Genomic DNA, 21,680 nt, shown 5'->3' on the forward strand with positions numbered 1-21,680 from the left:
AAGAGGAGCGGCGAGAAAGGAAAATGAGCCGAGCGGCTGCATTGAGTACGGAGCGAAGGGGGGCAAGATGAGAGCGGGGAAGGCCAGTAAGGAGGAGGTTGCAGTAGTCCAAGCGGGAGATAATAAGAGAGTGGACAAGAGCTTTAGTGGCATCTTGGGAGAGGAAGGGCTGAATGCGTGCGATGTTGCGCATGAGACACAGCTCAAAGCTGGTGAAAAAGTCAAGTTTTGATGGAGGAGCAATTATCGCCGTATCCTCTTTAGCAAAGCAAGGAACACATTCTACCCATTTTATCTCATTTTCATAACCTCGCGGTGCAAAACGAAATCTAATTTGCACACTGCTCTACAGAACTTGGCCACTAGTGGGCGTACTCCATATTTGACAAGGAATGTTCTTGCTCTACCTAACTGCACCTATCATATCTCCCAACTTCTAGATTTACCCAATCGGGACAATGTGCATGAAAAGGGGGAATTGATACGCAAAATGGGGCCATGGACGCATCGCCTTGGGAAGGGTCACATCACCTGGAGGAATGCCCATTGCTTCTTAAACTCTGGGCCGCCCTCTTCCCCTAAGCTAAAAACTCAACGGCATTGAAGGGACACCCGTTAGTGGCACACATCTCCCAATTGTCCTGGAATTGGGACAAAAAGTCCTGCTCAGTGGGACTAGCCCACCAAAAGCGGGACAGTTGAGAGAAATTTATCTGCCACTGCAAAAACAGCAATCTTTCTCCACACACCCATTCAGTTTGGCGGAAATCAACACACACCGTTTTGGCCACTTTGCCATTTGTAAACATGGCCCTCAGATATGGGAGGAGCTTCAGCTTCCTGTAATGGAGTGGGGAGGAAACGCTTTGCAATTTAACAGAACTGAAAGGGAATATCAATTTAACAGTGAATAATTGATTTTACCTTCTCAGTTGATTGGGAAAAAAAAATAATACATTTTGGGGTTTAGTGAATGTTAGAATCAGAGGCCATCCACCTGTGGTACATCACTCATATTTGTACATAGCTAGTTTTGCGAGATAAGAGCTACAGATGCCGTTTCCTAAGGTAGACGGGACAGTTTTCCCCACAGCAGCCATAAAAAGTCCTGGCCTGAGCAGCTTTAACTAATATATTAGGCAATTCTTTTCTAAGTGTGGATGGACTAAATGTCCAGTTCACAAACAAATGGCAAATGTTCAGTTTAGTATTATAAACAAATAGCAGTATTTCTCTCTATGGAGGATTCTGGCTTCTTTCCCCAGGTAATGACAGTGTGTGACTGAGCTTTTATACGACATCTCGCAGGTGCAACTATTAATTATCCTGCTGTCTGACTGGCCAGTCAGAAGTCCCAAAATTGACCTAATGAATGGAGGCACTCCCTCTCTCTCCATTCACTCCAGGGAACCCTTCATCCAGCTCTTACTCGAGCCCAAAGCTTTTGGAAGCTGATCTTTCCAATACTAACAATTTTCACTGATGATCAAACACATAGGTCAGAAATCTGGAACTTACATACAGCCCATCAATAATTTTGCCAGCGTTTCTGTCACACTAGATACTTACTGGTTGTCCTCCCCACCATCTGTGATTGAATTTCTCTCGGGTTCGAAGGTTGAAGGAAGCGTTAAAAACAGGATCATACATAGAATTTCCAACAATCCCATGAGATTCAGGGTACAGTCCCTTAGATTAAAAAAAACAAAACAGGAAATAATAGATTACATATTTGCTTTGCCCCTTCATTTATAAAAACATTGCATGATCTTCCCCCTACATTTCTGATTGTGCCCTTGATTGTAATAACAGTCATTCACCATTACTACTTATTTAGTTATCTTTTATATGGACAAAAAAAACAAAAACATGTCCATAGTTACCGTTGCTAGTGTATACAAATTCGGGAAGGTTTTTGTTGGATATACAGGTCTCATATAAGGAGAATGAGTTCCACACGTTCCTATTTAAAATAACAGATACAAAAATAAATTATACTTATTTATTATCATATATTTATATTACGCCACCATATTACACAGCGGTGTACTTTGAATATTTAAGTTCCTGCCTCATTTGAGCTTACAGTCTTACTTCTAATACACTCAAGTCAGACATTGTACACAACATAATAAAATGTACACTAATATAGTTTTCTGCTGTAAAATTATGCACATAGACAGAACTACATTGCGAGAAATTATGTTGAGAGCAATTTATCTGGGTGTAAGTATAATAGCTTACCTTCCAACAGTCCCAATATAGTTGGGACGATTGGGACTTGAGGGCTCGGTCCCGGTGGTCGGGAGAGCTTTGTCCTGTGGGTCAGGAAGTTGGGAGGTACCAATGGCAAGTGAATGAGTGGTCAGGGGCTGTGGCCACACCTCCATCATGAAGTGGACACGCCCCCAATGCAACACGATCACGCGCCCTGTTTCGATTCCCTGCACTCCAAAGTCTGGATGCATACAATAGTGAAGGGCGCAGTCTGTATTTAGTTCCACCCACTCATCACATAGTCAGTGTACTTTATGCATTCATCTGTGGTGAACAGACGAAACCACGTCCACCGACAATATGGAGCCAATTTTCCCCTAGGCAGCTGCCTTCTGTCAGCTTCCTTTAGGATAGCAAGTCAACAAATTGCAGTAGATTTTTGGTAGTTAAATAGAATTTGAAACCAATTTTGCCGATATATAGCTTTGCCGAATACTAATGTTGCCTATAGCTAGTAAATGTTACAACTTGTTAAGAAATAGGTTCTATCCTGTTTATCTTAGTGGTTAGCTGTGCATTTCATCGGCAACCATGTGTAGGATCTATCCTGCAGTTCAGCTGGTTGCTAGGTAAACAGCAACAAGCTTCTCTTTAGCTCCCAGTCTGGCAGCTGTGCTATTACTTACCACACCCATGCAGCTAATTACCCTGCAGTTCTGATTGGTGGTGCTGCTGCCTTTATAAACCTCTTCCGGGCAGCATACCAATGCTGGCGATAGTTCCCGCTTAACATAGTGTACCTTATATCCTGACCTGTTCTATGTTATTGACCCGGACTGTTCTAAGGATTCTGCTGTTTTCTCCACTCCTGACTCTTGGTTTTGTTAAACCAATTTGCTCTCAGATCTCTACCTGCACTTGCCCCTGGCTTGTTTAAATGATTCTGCTGTCTTCGCTACTCCTGATCCCTGAGTTCTATCAAACATATTCTGATTGCTCACTACCTGCTGAAATGAGCTGCCCACTCCATCAGACAAGTGCCAGACTATTCTGCAGTAACCCGGTTCTGTCTGACTCCATTCTGGCAACAACATCCTGGTTGCTCACTACCTCCTACGGTGTTCCATCCACTCCACCGGGCAGCAGGTGCTGGATCAACAACTGCTAGAACCAAAGCTTGATTCCTGGGGGCAACCGAGTACTGAGGAACATAATTTGTTCCTTGGAAAGGGGGCTGCTAAAGGTGAACATCTTGTGAAAAGATTCTAGCAGTTGAGGATCTCCTGCTACACTGTCATTAACACATCTTAATTATTTGTTAATGAAACTTAGGATTACTTATTAGCATATGCAGGGTGCAAATGATGCTGCAACGCCGCAAGAATCAATTTGCAGGCTATATACCTATTTTTAGAGTACAGTGCAATGTGTAACCTAGAAAGAGTACATTTTACAGTGGATGATGTGCATATCTGACCGTTCTTAATCGCTGTGGACACAGCTGGTTGCCCCTCCCTCTCTATTGCTTGCACAGTGTACGTATCGGGACCTATTCACCTATTTACATGAAAAAACAGTCAGTATTTAACTTATGTGCAAAACAGAATACGAATTTGCCCCCCTTGCATTGTAACATGGTTTTATCCAGGAGACTGAAATAAGAAACTTCTTAATTTAAGATCCTTAATGAATCAGGCCCTAGGTGTTTAAGGTCATCTGAAATCATGGTGATGTGTAAAATACGTGAAAATGGGATAGTTTTCCTACAACAGACAGAAACTAGTTGGATGGGTTGGACATTGCACATATAGAAGATTTGTCGTTGCACCCCTGTGCTATTTTAGGCATGCCACATGGCCAGAAGCCTACACCCTGAATTATTAGGTAAATATAATTATGAAAGGATAAACCCAAAACTTCTGAACATGCAAAACACATCTTTTAACGGTCAGCTTTCCTATATCAATCTAAGGTACCAGGGACTCCACTTTTAAGTTGCCTCAAAAGCTGGGGGATGGGGTTCTTACCCTAACCCAGTGGATCCCAAATTTCCTCAGTTCGAGGCACCCTTAGGGTCTCCAAGTTGCCCCCACCTTGCTTACCACTGGCCCTAGCCGCGGCATCCCAGGGAGCTGCGGCACACAGTTTGGGAACCACTGTCCTAACCCATTATATTTTTGAGGTTGTTTTGACAAATGGAGAGGAGAAGTAGACCCAAACCAGTAATTACCCTGGGCCACATGGGGTCTTAATCCTTCTCCGTTAAGAAGGTAGAATAAGCTTGTGTTCCTGTGTGAAGATCTCATTCCCCAAATCTTGCTGGTGGAACTTAACCTAGTTACCCTATTCTTATCCCCCAAATAGCAAAACAAAAAAACAAAGAAAATTACTCCAGTATAACATCTGAATACGTTTGTCTACTTTGCAATATAGTGTACATATCTGGCACCTATTCACAATTTTGCAATAGCCTAGATATGAAAAATCTTGACATCAAGATAAAAGGGGCAGCGAAGGAATTATATAATAAAGATGTTATTTGATCAAGTATCAATATAAAAGATCTAAAGGAATCTGTATGAGAGGAGAGAAAAGCCGATAGGTTCATGTTGGAAACGGAAACAAGAAACACATGTATTCTAATTCACCTACTTAGTTTGTGAATATTGGGCAAAATATCTTTTCCGGCTTTCATATACGAAGCACGAAACCCATCCACCGAAAAGATGATCAAAGGAGGGCGAGCAAACCTGGAGGAAATAATGGACGCAGGATGGATCATGAGAAAATCTGTTCTTAATAGAACAATGAATGCAACAATTGTTCTCCGAAACTCTAGTCACTTGATTAATTGCAATCTTTGGATACCCTCTGTATGACCTTGCATTTGGCACCGATTTTCCCTTTACTAGAAGTTTACATACAAGAACTGCTGAGCTCCACATTTGCTTGAGAGAATGCTCTGAAAGTTTTGGGAAGACCTACATTCAGAGACTAAAAGCAGCGCCGTCTTTAAGGGTCGTAACGGTGCTTCTTAACATTTCGGTTAAGACCCAAGGCATGGTTTGTGTGATGTCATCATCCTCATTTTGCAAAAATGATTGTGAATGCCAACTAATTTAAGAAATAGGACTTGTACACTAGAATATAGATCACTAACATTGGTTTTTTTTTTAGTTTAATTTACCAAAATATACTTAAGTAGACAACCATATTTAGTCCAACGTAAAGCACAGACAACTGCTTTCAATAAAAGACTGGGGGACCAGAGATAGGGGCCGAAGCCAGGCCATTTGGTTCCTGTCTCCGTGTTTCTTGCATACAGTGTTCAGAAAAAAACGCTTCGCTACGCGTTTCTGCATTAGGAAAATTCTATGACATCATCATTTACCGTCAACAGGTCTCCTAAGGAAGGCAGCGCTGAACGGTCGCCTCCAGGCTCCTAGAAAACTCCTAATCTAGGGTTGAGCTGCAGTCCCAGAAGACGACTCCTTGCTTTTATTTTGCCCAAGACTAGTGACGTTCCATTTACATATTTACATTCCCTTTAGTACATTTAGCCAGCAAACAGTTAAACAGTTCATTGACCTCAAAGCTAACATTCTATTTAAATGGCTTTAAGGATTACAAACAACACAATCTAAAACAGATATTTACCCTGCTGGACATTCTGGATGTTTTATTTCGTCACAGGTATCTTCTACCCAATGAGTCTTCTCTAAAGGTTAAAACAAAATATTGGGGGGGGGTGAAGGAGAAAAAAAAAATTGCCATTAGAAAAAAGCATTGAAACAGCTCTTCTAAATAGTCAAATAATGTTAGGTTAGGCACTATAACATTGTGTCTTGTTTAACAATATTTAATCCACTAATGTCATTGTAATTATATAAATTTTGCTAATATTTTTTTTAAATGAACAACCGTCAACTGTAAGTGATTACACTCTCCAAGTACCGTAATCATCTTACAAATTGAATTACGTTATAAGCTTGTGAGTGGTCAGAGGTTTTTTTTGGTTGTTGAGAATTGACAGAATTAAAGAGCACTTGAAATAGCGAAACGGAACAACTGCAAATAACGCAGTTACTGTATTTAAACATATCCACTAAAACCCCACTAAAAAGATTTCTTATTAAACCTTCATTCTCTATAAGCCAAAGCGAACTGAGGTGACAGAAAAGAGCAAGTAACCTTGGCATGATACCAGATAGTCCGTACAACAGTCGCCCTTAGTCAGGCAATCATCAGAGCAGTGACAGGCGCTGTCTTCACTACGCGTTTCTCCGCAACGTTCCTTTGTACAGCTCCAGTCACGTGCTGAAAAAAAATATATAATACATAGTATATATTTTGCTATTGGACTTATTGGAATACAAATCAAATCAAGAATTCATGCAAGACATGTGGTAATTAAAGGAATACAAAACCAAGACTATTAAAATATATATATAAAAAAAAAAATAAGATTTAAAACGTTAAATCCTTTTCTCTTAGTCCATTAGTCCACCAGATATTTTGGCATTCAGTGCAGCCAGGAGCAAGGGCATTTTGAATGTTAATGTTTAACTGCAGCTCCTTCCCTTACCCCTCCATACCCCGTGCCTGCCAGAGCAATCAGTTTTTTGTTTAATTAAGCCCCGCAGGACAGAGTAGGAGAAACACAAAAAACAAGGAATGGACAACCAAAACGTAAAAGGGTGGGCATTGAGGTCCCCCCTGTAGACCAAGAGTAAAGGGTTTATAACATCTTATTTTCTCTTTTATCCGATTTGATGACTCCGGACATTGGGGACATCCCCGAGCCACCACCAAGGGTGGATTTTACGCTCAGAGCATCTTCCGCCCGAAACCGGCATCCTTAGATGCAAACACATTAAACCTATAACATTTGGTAAATGTGTGAACCGAGGACCAGGTGGCAGCCCGACACAGCTGCTCAGCAGAGTCCCCATGCCGAGCCGTCCAGGAGGCCCTCAACGACCACGTGGCAGGAGCCAACGTAATCCATCTAGCAAATGATATTTTGGATGCTTGTGGTCCTTTATGGGCTTCGTACAGGAACAAAGGACTCTCTGTTAGTTCGTTGAACATCGGCCCTCAAATCTCTGACCACATCCAGATATTGAAGAGAGACCTCACAGTCTGAAGACCTCCCATGGACCACGGACGGAATCACTATATCCGATTTAAGGTGTAATCTAGAAACCACTTTAGGCTGACAGGAAGGACCGTTCTATCCTCATGGAAAAATAATAAGAGGAGACTTGCAGGACAATGCTGCCACCTCTGAAACTCTTCAAACAGTTGATATGGCGAAAAGGAAAACAGTATTCCAATTCAAGAATTTTAATTCTACTTCATCCAGAGGTTGAAATGGTGCTGATCTTTGAGAAAGTTATATCTGCCCTGATGAAACGCGTCAGTCACATTATATCTGTGGTTGAGCCCAAGAAGTAGGTTTTTATTGATCTTGATTTCCGTCTTTTTATCTTATTTAAATGAACATGCAGAAAGACTGTGCTACAAGATCTGAGAGATATGCTGACTACCGCCCAGATAGACATGAAGAGATTCCAACTGCGAGCTGTCTGTCTGCTTTGGTGGGTATTCCTCCCCCCCCCCCAACAGCTATTACTTCTAATCGGGTGAGATCACTACCAATGTCTCTCTTAATATTACTTTTCATTTTAAATTTGTGACCAATATGATGCGCAAATAAGACCATTATTTATTATGACATTTGCATATACTATTGATTTACATCTCATTAATTAAGTGAACTGGCCGTTCACTTTGGAGCATAGAATTATTCATTGTGACAGCGTTTCAAACGAGATCTGAGCTCGGGCACTTTACCTGTGATCAGGTTTCTGCAGGATACAGAGCTCATTATTTACATAAGGTTTACCTGTCTTTTTGGTGGAACCCGGGAAACTTGGATACCAATTTATATTCAATGGTATTATTATAGTTTTTTGAGATTTTTTTTATACCTTTACTGTATATATTTTAACATTCATATAAAAACAATTTATTGCACCATAAAGTAACACCGACTCTGCAATATTTACGCTGGTTATTTTTATTTTGACATCTGTTCAGTCCTTTGCACATGCATTTTCGATTCATTCTTGTCTGTCAGTATAAAAATGTTCTACAATAATGTTGAAAAATTTTCCTACAATGAAGCCATTCAGGGACTGGCTATCAAAATTTAACCTGGGGGAGGTGTGTGTGGGGGGAGGTGTGTGTGGGGGGAGGGGGGGAAGGTGGACTCGACTCGGCAGCCTATTAGGATCATTTTAAAGGAATAAAAATACAGGTAGCCCAGGAGAGCCCACTACGGGACCGACAGCCCAGCCAGTCCTGAAGTCATTCAATCTTGTTGAAAAAGTGGACTGAACTCTAAAGTACCCCTCTAAATAGTAATGACAGCAGTGTTTAAAAAATGAAATATTAACATGAAAATCAGATCATGTATCACCAAATACATACTACTACACAGTTGTACCTGGACAATGTGCAGTAAGCTCCGTGTACGTACATTTTCCGACAGATTTGCACTGGAGGAACAAAGGTTTCAACTTTTGACATGGCAAAATAGACTTTGCTATAAAACATGTCCCAAAAATATAGTGTATTCACTACAGAAGATATTATTTTGGTACCAAAAAATAAATGAATGTGCTACAAGATATATTTGTTCAGTCCCAAAATCTTTCAGTTACAAATTTGTTTTTGTACAGAAAATCAAACGTGTTAAAAAAAAAAAAAAAAGAAGAAAAAAACAAACAAACTGTTGCTGAATTTATACTGTGCCCCAAAATATAATTTGTGTTATAAGATTATTATTATTATCATCATTTTTTTGTTAGGCGCCACAAGGTATACGCAGCGTCGCACACAGTACCAACAGTAGACTATACAGGGTGAAACCATACAGAACAATGAACAAAAAGTACCAATACTTCAGAAACTCCAGCCATTCATACGCAGTAAAGACGGAGCGGAAGAACAGGTATGGAGACAGGAGGGGAGGGGGCCCTGCTCATACGAGCTTACATCCTAAGGGAGGGAAAACAGACCAGGCACAAGAGGAGCCAGTTGAGGCAAGAGGAGAGAAGGGAGGACTAGCAAAGGGAGGAGATGGGGGTTAACTAGATGGTTGGTAGGCTTTGAGGAAGAGGTTAGTTTTGAGTGCACGTTTGAAGGAGCACAGAGTAGGAGAGAGACGGATGGAACGAGGGAGGTTGCTCCAGAGTAGGGGGGCTGCACGGGAAAAGTCTTGGATTCTGGAGTGGGAAGAGGTGATAAGGGTGGAGGAGAGGCGACGGTCATTGGCCGAGCGCAGGGAGCGGGTGGGAGTGTGATTGGAGAGGAGGTTAGAGATATAAGGGGCAGTAGAGTTGGAGAGAGCCCTGTAAGTGGTGGTGAGGAGTTTGAAAAGGATTCTGTAGGGGAAGGGGAGCCAGTGTAAGGCAAGGCAGAGAGGGGAGGCAGAGGAGGAACGATCGCCCCCCCTAGCAGGGGCTTGCTGCCGGTGGCTGCACACTATGTGCAGGTCCGTTCGGCAGTGACAGGCAGGGACAGTGTGCTGCCCGGCTGCTCTGATTGTGTTTTAAACACAATCAGAGCGGCCAGGCAGAACACTGTCCCTACCTGTCACTGCTGAATGGACCTGCACATAGTATGCAGCCGCCGGCAGCCTCAGATGTAAAAAAGGGGGCGGGGCCTAAATCGCCCCCCCCCTAAATCGCCCCGGGTAGAAGAATTCTCTAGATCCACCCCTGGAGAGGCGTGAGAGGAAGATGAGTCTTGCGGCCGCATTGAGTATAGAGCGAAGGGGGGAGAGACGGGAGTGGGGGAGGCCAGATGGAAGATGGAAAAAAAATATGAGATTTTTCTATACTACAAAAATAAATTTGTGTCACACTACAAAATGCTTTAGTGCTTTATAGATTACGTCGTATAAACTTTATTTGACATAATGGATTTCATCTAACAAAATAACGCGGTTTATTTCATGAGGGCACTAGCTTGACAAAATATATTTTGTAGCTACAAAATTGTTTTGGGGTAATCAAAATTGCTTAATGCAATACATTGTGCTACAAAGAAAATGATTTATGAGCCTGTAAAAAATGATTATTGTACAGATACAAACACACACACACACGATCAATTATGTGAAACATTTGTTATTTGAGTGGGTCCAGATAAGAAATGTTGAAAAAATTTGGAGCACTATTTAAATATGACCCCTGTCTTTCATAACACTGCCCAATGCCCCTGCTCCTTAATTAAACAACAAGAGCAAAACACATAAAAATGATAATAAAAATGTAAGGTTTATCAAATGAGCTTCTAGGGACTGAACATACATAAACCCAAGTCTCCCAGCTACATGCACAGCGTATGCCAAGGAGTATGCCAGGAAACGAGGGTGTATAAACACAGGATTGTTCTGCAGATGCCATGCCTGCAGCAAGCGTAAGTGGCTCAGCCGCAAGTAGGTTTAGCAAGGTCTATCCTAACAGATCTCCTTATGTCCTATTAGCCCTTTACACACGCTCCAACAAAATGAATACTGTTTGATTTAAAAACATGTTACTACCGTGCCCTGTGTCCTGTTAAAACGTCATAAAAAGTGACATTCATTGAGACTAACGTGTATTTATTAAGTGGTTTCTTTAATTAGAGAGAGTGGTGAACCAGACCAGATTAAATACAACCACCTCCCACATTCAGAATCTCAAAACCACACTTATGCTTGGCTTCAATTAACCTCTTCCCTCCCTTAGGTCATTGTACAAAAAGGTGTTTTGGTCCAAAGAAGTGATTTCCAATTTACCATTCTAAGACAAAGCTGTAAATTGTTATAATTATTCTGGGAAGCAAGACGTCCCCAACTCTGAAGACGGACGGTGGGCAGAGCCACGCGGTTCGCGTCAACATGGCACCGCCGACCGCTGCACAATGCCACCACTCATGGCATGGCACAGTGGAGGGGCCAATAGGTGCCATAGCTCCAGTGGTGAAATTACAACCAACAAATACCGACCCATCCAGTGGAGGGGGTGCTGTTCCTGTGGGGTCCGGAGATACACAAAGGGAGGTCGACACGATGGTAGTTCTGCCACTGTCTTCACTGCGCATGAGCGGCCCTCAAGACTCACTTAGAAGAGCAGAGCACAGTTGGGTCCGCGACAGGCAGGGGCTGGCTGGGACTCCCCTCCCCGGGCTGGTCCCATAGTGGACTACCTTGGCTGGGTCACGGAACTAGCCACCTTGTTTTTCCTTTAAACCGTTCCCTATAGGCTGCTGAGCAGAGGCTCGACAAGACCGACATCATCGCCAGGCCACCCCTTCAAACATTGCTACGGATGCCTTGAGATGTAGAGTTCCACCCCTGAACCCGTCATTTTATGTTAGTGGACCATTGTATCAGCCATACTCACAATCAGGTGGGGTACGTATTGGCGATGACTACAAAAACGACAAGAAGGACACCGACATAAAAGTCACGATGAGCATCAATGCAACAGTGAATAAATATCTACATACTATTATTCAGGTGAACTGTCTCCCCGGCACCAGTTATACCCGTCGGCTGTAAAATGCGAATAGAGAAAATCCGGCCACTGCCAACCTCGTCATTTACACTGGTCACAGTGCGATTGGCGCTTTTAAGGCGGCAATGGGTATAGTCAGTGCTCAAATACATTAGAGAGGCGTCGGGTGCACCCACTGCCACCTTAACAGCGCCAATCGCACTGTGACCAGTGTAAATGACGAGGTTGGCAGTGGCCGGATTTTCTCTATTCGCATTTTACAGCTGACGGGTATAATTGCTGCTGAAGAGACCGTTCACCTAAATAATGGTATGTAGATATTTATGGACTGTCGCATTGATGCTCATCGGGACGTATATCTCGGTGTCCTTCTTGTCGTTATTGTAGTCATCGGGAAACGGATGTAAGAGTACCCCGATACCCCAACACGGACTACCACCGCTCACAAACCTGCTTTCCAATAATACTGTATTGGCCCCCGGCAGTGTGCGACGTAGATGGCAATGTTACATACCTGTTTTGAGGCAATGCTGGTCAAAGTCCTGACAACAGCTGTTGTAGCTCTTACAGAGGTTGTCGCAGCGGCACGCGGGGGGTTCAGCCTCTTGAAGTTCAAAACATCTGCTCTTACAGGACCCCGAGGTGTTGATCCAGGGAGAGTCTGAAAGAACTGCAACGAAAGCAACGTGATACATTTGAGACATGGGAAACTTACTGGTTGCTCTATAATTCAGCGCTCCCATGTGATCCTCAAATGATAAAATGGTCAGACTGCATGTTACGCTCTAATTGCCCATCTAGTCCTACACTTTCCTGTAACCCTTGCTTCCTGCCTCATGATACCAAGAAACCTACAGAACCGGTCTTCAATGCTCCGGATTCCAATTCTCCTCCCCGCACCATTCTGTTATGGTCAGTAAGCCGATTCCTAAACAAGGTCCCTCTCTGGCTGAATTACATGAGTGGCTCTACCACTTTACTATAACTGATCAGGAAGAGGATCAGCTTTAACTTTCTTCCTTATAGATGCAGCGTAGCTACACAAAACCATAAAATTAAGGAGAGGGGTAAGGAACAGCACTAGTCACCCTGCTGGTGAGCAGGTCATGCACGGTACGGATTCGATGGGCCTTCATGAACTACAACTACCATCATCCAATGCAAACTGAGCTTCAGTGTTGCGCCATTTTAAAATTTTGAATGATTTCCTCAAATACATATTACAATATAAAGCCTGAAGAAGAATAAATAGTAAGAATTGAATTAAAAAAAAATACAGAATAAGTTCACTGGTCAGTACTGGCAAGTAGGTACATTTTCAAGGACAAATATTTAAAATTTCCCTGGAATTTAGGGACAGTTGGCAACTAAGCGCTCACCGACCTAGGGGTATATTTACTAACCTGCGGGTTTGAAAAAATGGAGATGTTGCCCGTGGCAACCAATCAGATTCTAGCTGTCATTTTGTAGATAGTACTGAATAAACCAGGGACTCTACTTGCACTTTAATATGTTTTTGAGAATGCACATACGTGTATTCATTAGGTGTCCAGCCAATGCCATACACCAGCATAGCATCTATACTATAGAATGCATACTGTATATTTACTGTTACACTTAAAGCCAGATGTGTCACGGAGCATATAAAAAAAACCTGGTTTATTAAATCAGTAATTGTTGAACTAGCGCCAAGATACAAAATGTAGTTTGAAGAGTGACGGACTGTCAGGGCTCTCAATGGGACTGCCGACGAACACAGTTATTAGTGCTTTGTAGAGGCCAACTGGCATGTAACGTTTCTTATAAATGCAGGGATTACACGGCACTACCATGTTCTCATTCCAGTAATTAGGGCTACATATGTCCCATCAGCTGACACTGGAAGGGGCATCCAAGGCAACAAGAGACACTTGTGGCTGGTTTTGAAACTTTGCCACTAACTACTACAAAATGTTCTTGTTATTAAACACAATGAACAGTTAAAATCCTGATATATGAATAGAAATAAAAACAGATGTAGAGTACCCATGCTGCAAGACTTTCCCTAGCTTTTATAAAACAGGGTTACTAAATCTGCCCGTAGATTCAATCTTGTCCTAGCATGCCACAGTCCCCTTATCGCTACACAAGGTCCGCATGTCAACTTTAATCACGTATTTATAAGCCTTCCCGGCCCAGAGTCCAGGGGCCAACGTGCCAATGACCGAGCAGGCCAACTGAAGACAAGCTTGGGAGCAAAGCAAAAGAAAAGATATAAATTTGCTCCTGGACAAACCATGTTCCAAGGCCAAATGCATTTATTTATATGCAGGAAAAATTCTGGCTGATTCTGCATGTAGTCCACAAATACTGGACAGCTTTATTGCTACACTGCAATTTAGATTTCAGCAAGGGTATGCGGTTGACAGCTAGACATTCATTAGGGCGACATTGAAAAAGTCAATAACATTAGGGCGACAATTGAAATGTTGACCGTCTTATTAGGTCAACAATTCAAACGTAAACATTAGTTTTTAGGATTAGGGATATTATTGGCGACCTAATAATACCGTCTAGATCCGAATTCTCGATTTAATAATATTGTCAATGTCGTTATTGACAACTTTCCAATCCTGTCTACATTATGATGTCGACCATATAAATGTCGACCATATAACTGTCGAACATATCTATCACACCCTCAGCAAGGATGCGTTCCCTCCCATCTCTAAATATGTCAGCACATTGTCATTTTGCCCCCTGGGATAGAAGTCGATCTAGATCAGGCTTTTGATGTGTTCTGTTATTTTGGACTCACAAAGCAACTTTGGACCAATTAGGTTGCCAATGATTAAATTGTCCAACCTGATTGCTTGGCATCTGGCCCCCATTACTCGCAATTAAATACACAACCCCTATCAACTTGCATAAACTAGTAAAACACCACCTAATTTACCATTCACCAGCAAAGAAACAAATACACCAGTGTATAATGACACAGCAATTGTACCCTGAACATCTAGAGGATGCAGCTCTTAGTATAGACTTGTATGATTTTTTTTTTTTTTTTTATCAAAAACAATTACATTAATCATGAGCCTAATTTTCACGATCCCAATAATAAAATAAATAAAAAGTTAAAAACACATACAATACAATGTTAATCTCTCTTGCATACAAAAAGAAAAAGTTTAGAAAAGCAGAAGCAACTCTGCAGAGGCTGTTGGTGATATTTGTAAAAAATATTTCGATTCCCACGTGCCGCTGTATGGTCATAGCGTAAAATGGTGGTTAATCTGCCATTACCTAGTCATGTTAAGGTAAGAAAAAGTGATGGCACGGGAATGATCATCATTGGTAGAACGATGGAACCCGTCTCATGGGTTGTAGAACATTTCTGTTATTGCGGCCTCAGGAGACTCCTTGTGATCATTAAACAATGTACTTAGGCTCCTTACACCTCTTGGAATTTCCTCACGTGATTCATGTCCTATCTCGCAAGTCCCAAGGAATCCTTGCACCAGAGGGAATGACCTCAGACAACTTTGTCTAACCAAGGAAACCTCTTCCCTACAAAACATCTCTGCAGGTTTCTCCTTGGATTGTCCAGGGACATTTGAAACTGGTTTGTTTTGTCTCTGTGTTATCTCAAAATAAGCCGGTTATTTACATTCAAGCAAATAAGCTGATCTTTGTCTTAAAGGCAGGAAATTGCAAACAAATACAATTTACGTTCTGCATCTTGAAACATTAAAGAAACTATTTGCAGGGAATATACTGCAAACATCCAAGACTGAAAGGTTACTGATGAACAGAACTTCACAACACTAAGATTACTAAACATTATTCCATTACTTTATGTATCATCATCACCAGCTATTTATATAGCGCCACTAATTCTGCAGCGCTGTACAGAGAACTCACTCACATCAGTCCCTGCCCCATTGGAGCTTACAGTCTAAATTCCCTAACACACACACACACACACACACACACACACACACACACAGAAAGACAGACTAGGGTAAGTTTGTTAGCAGCCAATTAACCTACTAGTATGTTTTTGGAGTGTGGGAAGAAACCAGAGCACCCAGAGGAAACCCATGCAAACACGGGGAGAACATACAAACTCCACACAGTTAAGGCCATGGTCGGGGATTGAACTCATGACCCCAGTGCTGTGAGTGCTAACCACTAGGCCACCGCGCTGCCCATATTACTTAGATTGTAAGCTCCTTTGGTCAGGACCATCGTTACCATCTGTTCCACGTCATTGGACCCAATTTGTTTGTACGATCCTCTCATTGTACAGCTCTGCGTAATACGTCAGAGCGTTATAAACATAGGATGCTAATAATGCCAATAGTAATAAAGTTGTAGCAGGGGATTCCTATGCAGATAAGTAACACAAATACATATTAAACGACACTAGTTCTACAAACTCATCTTTTCTAACTGGGAGATGCTAGAAGGGACTCTCTGAAACTGCCCCTGAGATGGGAACGTTTTCTATGGATATGAGAATGTGCATCATCTAATTTACAGCGTATACCCTTCATCTACACGCAGGCAGCCATCTCTTTAAGTGAGCACCTATATTCTTGTGGACGGGACCATTTCTACATGGAAGCCCAAGAATTTGGCAGCATCTACAGAGGTGCACAATTTAGCATCTTAGTATGGAAGGGGCTGGGCAGAACGTGGTTGTCCCTCTCCAAGTACGTGCAGGGCACATATAGTTAATCACAGTCATGCAAAGTCTATATTTTATTTTACAGGATGAGATTTATTGATGATCCGGGGGGATGGAAAAGGCCCACTTAGGGGGAGGTGTTGCACGTTTCTCATATATTTGAGTTTTAAGAGTGCTCAGGAGGTTCCGATAATTGGGACAGCGCATTTTGAGGCTCATTTTGACCAAATGTAAAAAAAAAAAAAAAGCTTTCAAAACAATTAATGAAGGTTGGGGTAGGGTCCTAAGTTGGCCCCTAGGACAGATTTTGAACCACCACTATTCCCACCGTGAGCATTTCAAGAAAGGATCCATAATACCGCAAAAGGCAGACGCAGATTAATTTCCCAGGAGCAGTTACTAAAACCTGGATGTGGGATTACATCTACGAATCCATTAGGGCGACAAGAAGGCACAAATATGAAAGGCACTGCAAGTCCATAGACTTTCCACTTCATAAAGTGAAATTTAACTGAACCTGTGCAGCGTGCAATGTCTTTTAGTTGCTTCACAGAAGGTCAAGAGGCCAAAACGCGTGGGTGCTATAGAGAGATATGGCTTTTACATCCACATAGGTCAACTCTTCTATTGAGAACACCTCTTACAAACCAACAGAAAACACTTTGGCCTTGAAAAAGAAGATTACAAATCAATTTTCAGGATTTGATTAGATGCAATACAGTTTTTAAATATTGACTAAAATGAAGAAACACAGAGGTGGAATAATAGATCAATTTAATGCGTGATGGAACATTATCTTTCAGACCATTAAATGACCACCATTCTCTCATGGGTAAAACTAGTACAATATACCGTTTAGTAGACATAGGCGGCCGGGGAGAGGGGAGAAGATGCACATTCACCGTCAGCCCTATAAACAGGACTTCCTGTAAAACAACAACTATGGTCATGTGACAGCTGTCACTTATAAGATAAGACTATAAGATTCACAGAATTCTAATAGGATAGGAGTCCTAGTGAGACTTAATCTGGGAGTTGTATTTCACTATCTGAGTTACTATCAAGTCCATCCAATCCATTATGTCCCCAAATTGATGTAATCCCTCATTACTTGGTGCCCAAACATTTATCACTGTATTTTGTGTAAGAAATCTAAATTAAACTACAACAACATGGTCAATAAGTATACCCCATCAGGGGCAAACGCAGGATTTGTAGAGAGGGGTTTCCACACCACGCCACCAGTGGGTGTGACCAGCATGCATGGGGGCGTATCTATAATATTAGACAGTGCTTGGCTGCTCTCCAACTTTTCCTATCCCTATAATATACATGGGCAATGCTGTGTGTACTACTGTTAGGTGCACGCAGCTCTCCCTTTTCAAACAGAGCTGTGTGAAGCGGGAGCAGGGTCCAGCCACCTCAATTATACAGTGCCTCAGGCTTGGCGGGGGGTTTCCAGGTACTAGGAATCCATCCCCGCCCCCCCCCCCCCCCTCGGTTTGTCTATGCCCATTGTGAAGCGCACTTTACAGAATGTAATTAAAATGAATTAGACTTTGGTAACCATACAACACACTTTCCAGTGTACATATTTAGAAGTTTTGCGAACTTAGCGCAACTCACTCAATAAAGCTGGGTACACACTACAGAAATTTCGACCAACTTTTTATGCCGAGCGATTTTACATACGATCGATGGTCCGATCGCTCGGTCCATGGACTGCATACACACTAGCCTTGTTTAGGACGAGAAAGGGAAGGGCGGACGTCCCTTTAGCGACTTTTTACAGCCATGTTGTCGTGAGCAATGACTGTAATTTCGTACTCACTGTTGTGGATCGGTCGGAAGTTTATACACACTACACAGCGGAAACGAGATTGGAACGAAAATATTAAACGGTACGACCAACCAAATGAGGCGATAATCGTCCATTTGGGCAGACTTTCGACCATCGTGTCACTGCACACACTGACCCGACTTTTGAATGAGCGGTCGTATGTCGGCTGTTTGAGCGATTATTGGATGAAAACAGTGTAGTGTGTACCTGGCTTAACAGGTCAAATTATCCATTTGGATTTCTGGAAATTTTAGAACATTAATGTTGAAACGGGCGCTGTGTGCTTCTTAGTGTAGGGCATATTTCTGACAACTTGGCTGGATATTAACGCTGAACTTGGCAAAAATAAAAAAAAATAATCAGGCAAATGTATATAATTCAATTACCGTCTGCTTATTACACACAAATGTAAGCTATTTTACCACAAAGTTATGATACTCACAAATCATACGCCATCAGATTTAATGCCGAGAGTACGTTCCAGAGTCTCACACTGAGCTAGAACACACTTTACTACATTAAGACTCAAAACAGTGATCATAAGTCGGTCTTTGATTTTCTGGCACTGAGAGCAACCACCTCAGCCGTCCCGGGGGGAGCCTCATTGTCAGCAATGTTTACGACTGGACTAGTTAAACCTCAAAACCTACAAGGTATGGAACATTTGCTTAACCTCCATCTATTAAAACAAGCTCCACGTCTGCTCCTGACAATTATCTAATTTATAAAAGGACATGAAACATTCTGATCAAATAACCAGCGTAACCATTAAAAGACGCACTCAACAAAAACAAGTTTCATACCGTTTTACAACCCTTACTTTTCAGCAATGTTCCCCTGCCCCTGGGAGCAGCTTTCGTTTTAACTCAGCAGAAGTTAAGGTAATAACATGTAATAACAATCCTGGGGTAAAGGGTTTACAAGACTGTATGTACAATGTTTGAGTAAAAAAACTGTTTTAATTGTAACCTCAAACTCATAGACTCAGATCTTTTTATAGCAAGGCATTCTGGGTACACAGACCAACGCTAATATCAGTGAATCCTACCACGGTCCCCTGTCAATCTGTATAACAGTTACATCATGTACCAAAGCACTGGGGTCACGAGTTGGATTCCTGACCAAAGACCTATCTGTGTGGAGTTTGTATGTTCTCCCTGTGTTTGCGTGAGTTTCCTCCAGGTGCTCCAGTTTCCTCCCACACACCAAAAAGATACTGGTAGGTTAAATGGTTTCTGACGAAACTAACCATAGTGTCACCCAGCAATCTAACTTATAACTGCAGTTCCAGGCTGCATCCTGGCGTGATAAAACACTCTTAGTAGTGGGATTTATAATATGGAACTTGTTGTTTTCTCCATGGGCAATGCCAGGTTTAAAAGACTCTTCCATAGAAGTATTAGTCAGTGCAACGGTAAAAGCTACTGCACAGTACATGCAGGATGCATCTGTGTTCTATAATGTTTACCAAAGCCGTCCAATTGAAGAGTGAGCATGACTAGTCTGGGGGACGTTGTAAACTATTTATCTAGTAATAGTTTTATGTTTTTTATATATAGCACTTACATATTATGCTGCACTTCAAGAGAATATTTAATCAATAACAATTAGCATTTGGAAAGGACTGGGCAAAATGAGGGTGTACCCTGCGCAGCATACAAACTATATTCCTTACCTCTCAGACACAAATAAGGGTTCATTTTGTTAGGAACCAGTTAAATTAACCTACCACTATGTGGTATATTTACTAAACTGCGGGTTTGAAAAAGTGGAGATGTTGCCTATAGCAACCAATCAGATTCTAGTTATCATTTATTTAGTGCATTCTACAAAATGACAGCTAGAATCTGATTGGTTGCTATAGGCAACATCTCCACTTTTTCAAACCCGCAGTTTAGTAAATATACCCCTATGCCTTTTGAGTGTGGAGGAAACAGGAGCACCCATGAAGAAACTCATGTAGTGGCTCAGTGGTTAGCACTTCTGCCTCACAGCACTGGGGTCATGAGATTGATTTCCAACGAAGGCCTTATCTGTGTGGAGTTTGTATGTTCTTGTGTTTGTGTGGATTTCCTCCCACACTCCAAAAAAAACATACTGGTAGGATAATTGGCTGCTGGAAAAAAATTAACCCTAGTCTGTGTATGTGTGCAGGGCCGGATTAACCATAGGGCTAACTGGGCTACAGCCCAGGGGCCTCGGGCATCCAGGGGGCCCTTGAAAGTGCTCAACGGCATTATTGATCGGTCGGGGGCTACCATTGCAGTAAAGAGCGTACATTGCACCGGGAGAAGGACCGCAATGCCAGGAGAAGGAGGTAAGTGCCTTGGGGGCAGCTCGGATCACGGGGGTGGGGCCCTCACAGGGGAATGGAGGCCCCCTTAGCCCAGGGGCCTCCATTCCCTTAATCCGGCCCTGTATGTGAGTGGGATTTAGACTGTAAGCTCCATGGGGTAGGCACTGAGGTGAATGATAAATAATCTCTGTACCGCGCTGTTGAATTGGTGGCGCTATATAAATAAATAAATATCGATGATGATGATGATGTAAATAGGAGGAGAACCTGCAAACTACATAGTGCCCAAGTCCTATGTTAATGGACATGTCTCCACCATAAAGCTTATATTGCCAATGTTAACAACGAAGCCTCTTTCTGACCTGCGCTCCTCCATAAGGGACGATCTCTTTGTGTTCTTGGTACAGTCACAAGCTTGGCCAGAGAGCATCGTTCTTCACGGGCACCACCGTTGACCCTGTACTAGAACTCAAATTAGTGGCTGCGTGACACCTACACATTGGCATGAGAATTTTGTATTTCACGTGCATTGTTAATGCAGGATTATTATCCTTTAAATCATTGTACCACGTGAAACCATACAATATGTGCATTTGTTTACACGTATTGACGCATTTCAGAACAATTGAAAACTATACATTCATCTCGACAAACACATGTTAAAATGTAAATAAAAACACACATATGAAACGCCAGTGGGACAGTAGCCGGAATAATATGTATTGATCTGGATGTAGCTATTACTTTAGTAGCTACAAGCCAGGGACTTGATGGTGGAACTCGTGGTGAACATAAAACTAGATTTCATGCTTTTCTGTTGGAGAACCAAATGCCAGAAATCAAAAACATATCAACGTATCAGACAGACGCTCAGGTCTCCTTACATTGCAGCTAACGAGAATTCACAAGCAGGGATCTAATTATTGGTCAGAATGCTGGCGGACTCATACACTTGTGTGCAGGTCACAGTTATCTCCTATGCTCTCTCCCCTTCACTGGTCAGCATGTAAAAAACTGTAAGGGACACATACTCTTTAATACTTGGATCAGTGCGAGAGTTGGGCACACAGGAAAGGCTACATT

At 42.1% G+C, this 21,680-nt stretch overlaps 1 protein-coding gene across 7 annotated transcripts in view; it reads right to left on the bottom strand.

The window, feature by feature from the left end:
• ENPP2 (ectonucleotide pyrophosphatase/phosphodiesterase 2) overlaps positions 1–21,680 on the bottom strand; it is an 86,778-nt gene that overhangs the window by 35,987 nt on the left and 29,111 nt on the right. For all 7 annotated transcript variants that reach the window (XM_075214002.1, XM_075213997.1, XM_075214003.1 and 4 more), the window contains exons 3-8: positions 12,304–12,459; positions 6,409–6,534; positions 5,875–5,935; positions 4,870–4,967; positions 1,884–1,963; positions 1,570–1,689 (exon numbers count right to left, since the gene is read on the bottom strand). In XM_075214002.1, coding sequence (XP_075070103.1) covers positions 1,570–1,689; positions 1,884–1,963; positions 4,870–4,967; positions 5,875–5,935; positions 6,409–6,534; positions 12,304–12,459 — 641 coding nt within the window. The remainder of the gene's footprint in view (positions 1–1,569; positions 1,690–1,883; positions 1,964–4,869; positions 4,968–5,874; positions 5,936–6,408; positions 6,535–12,303; positions 12,460–21,680) is intronic.

Source organism: Mixophyes fleayi, chromosome 5 (genome assembly GCF_038048845.1).
Source record: "Mixophyes fleayi isolate aMixFle1 chromosome 5, aMixFle1.hap1, whole genome shotgun sequence".
In the NCBI taxonomy this organism is placed as follows: domain Eukaryota; kingdom Metazoa; phylum Chordata; class Amphibia; order Anura; family Limnodynastidae; genus Mixophyes; species Mixophyes fleayi.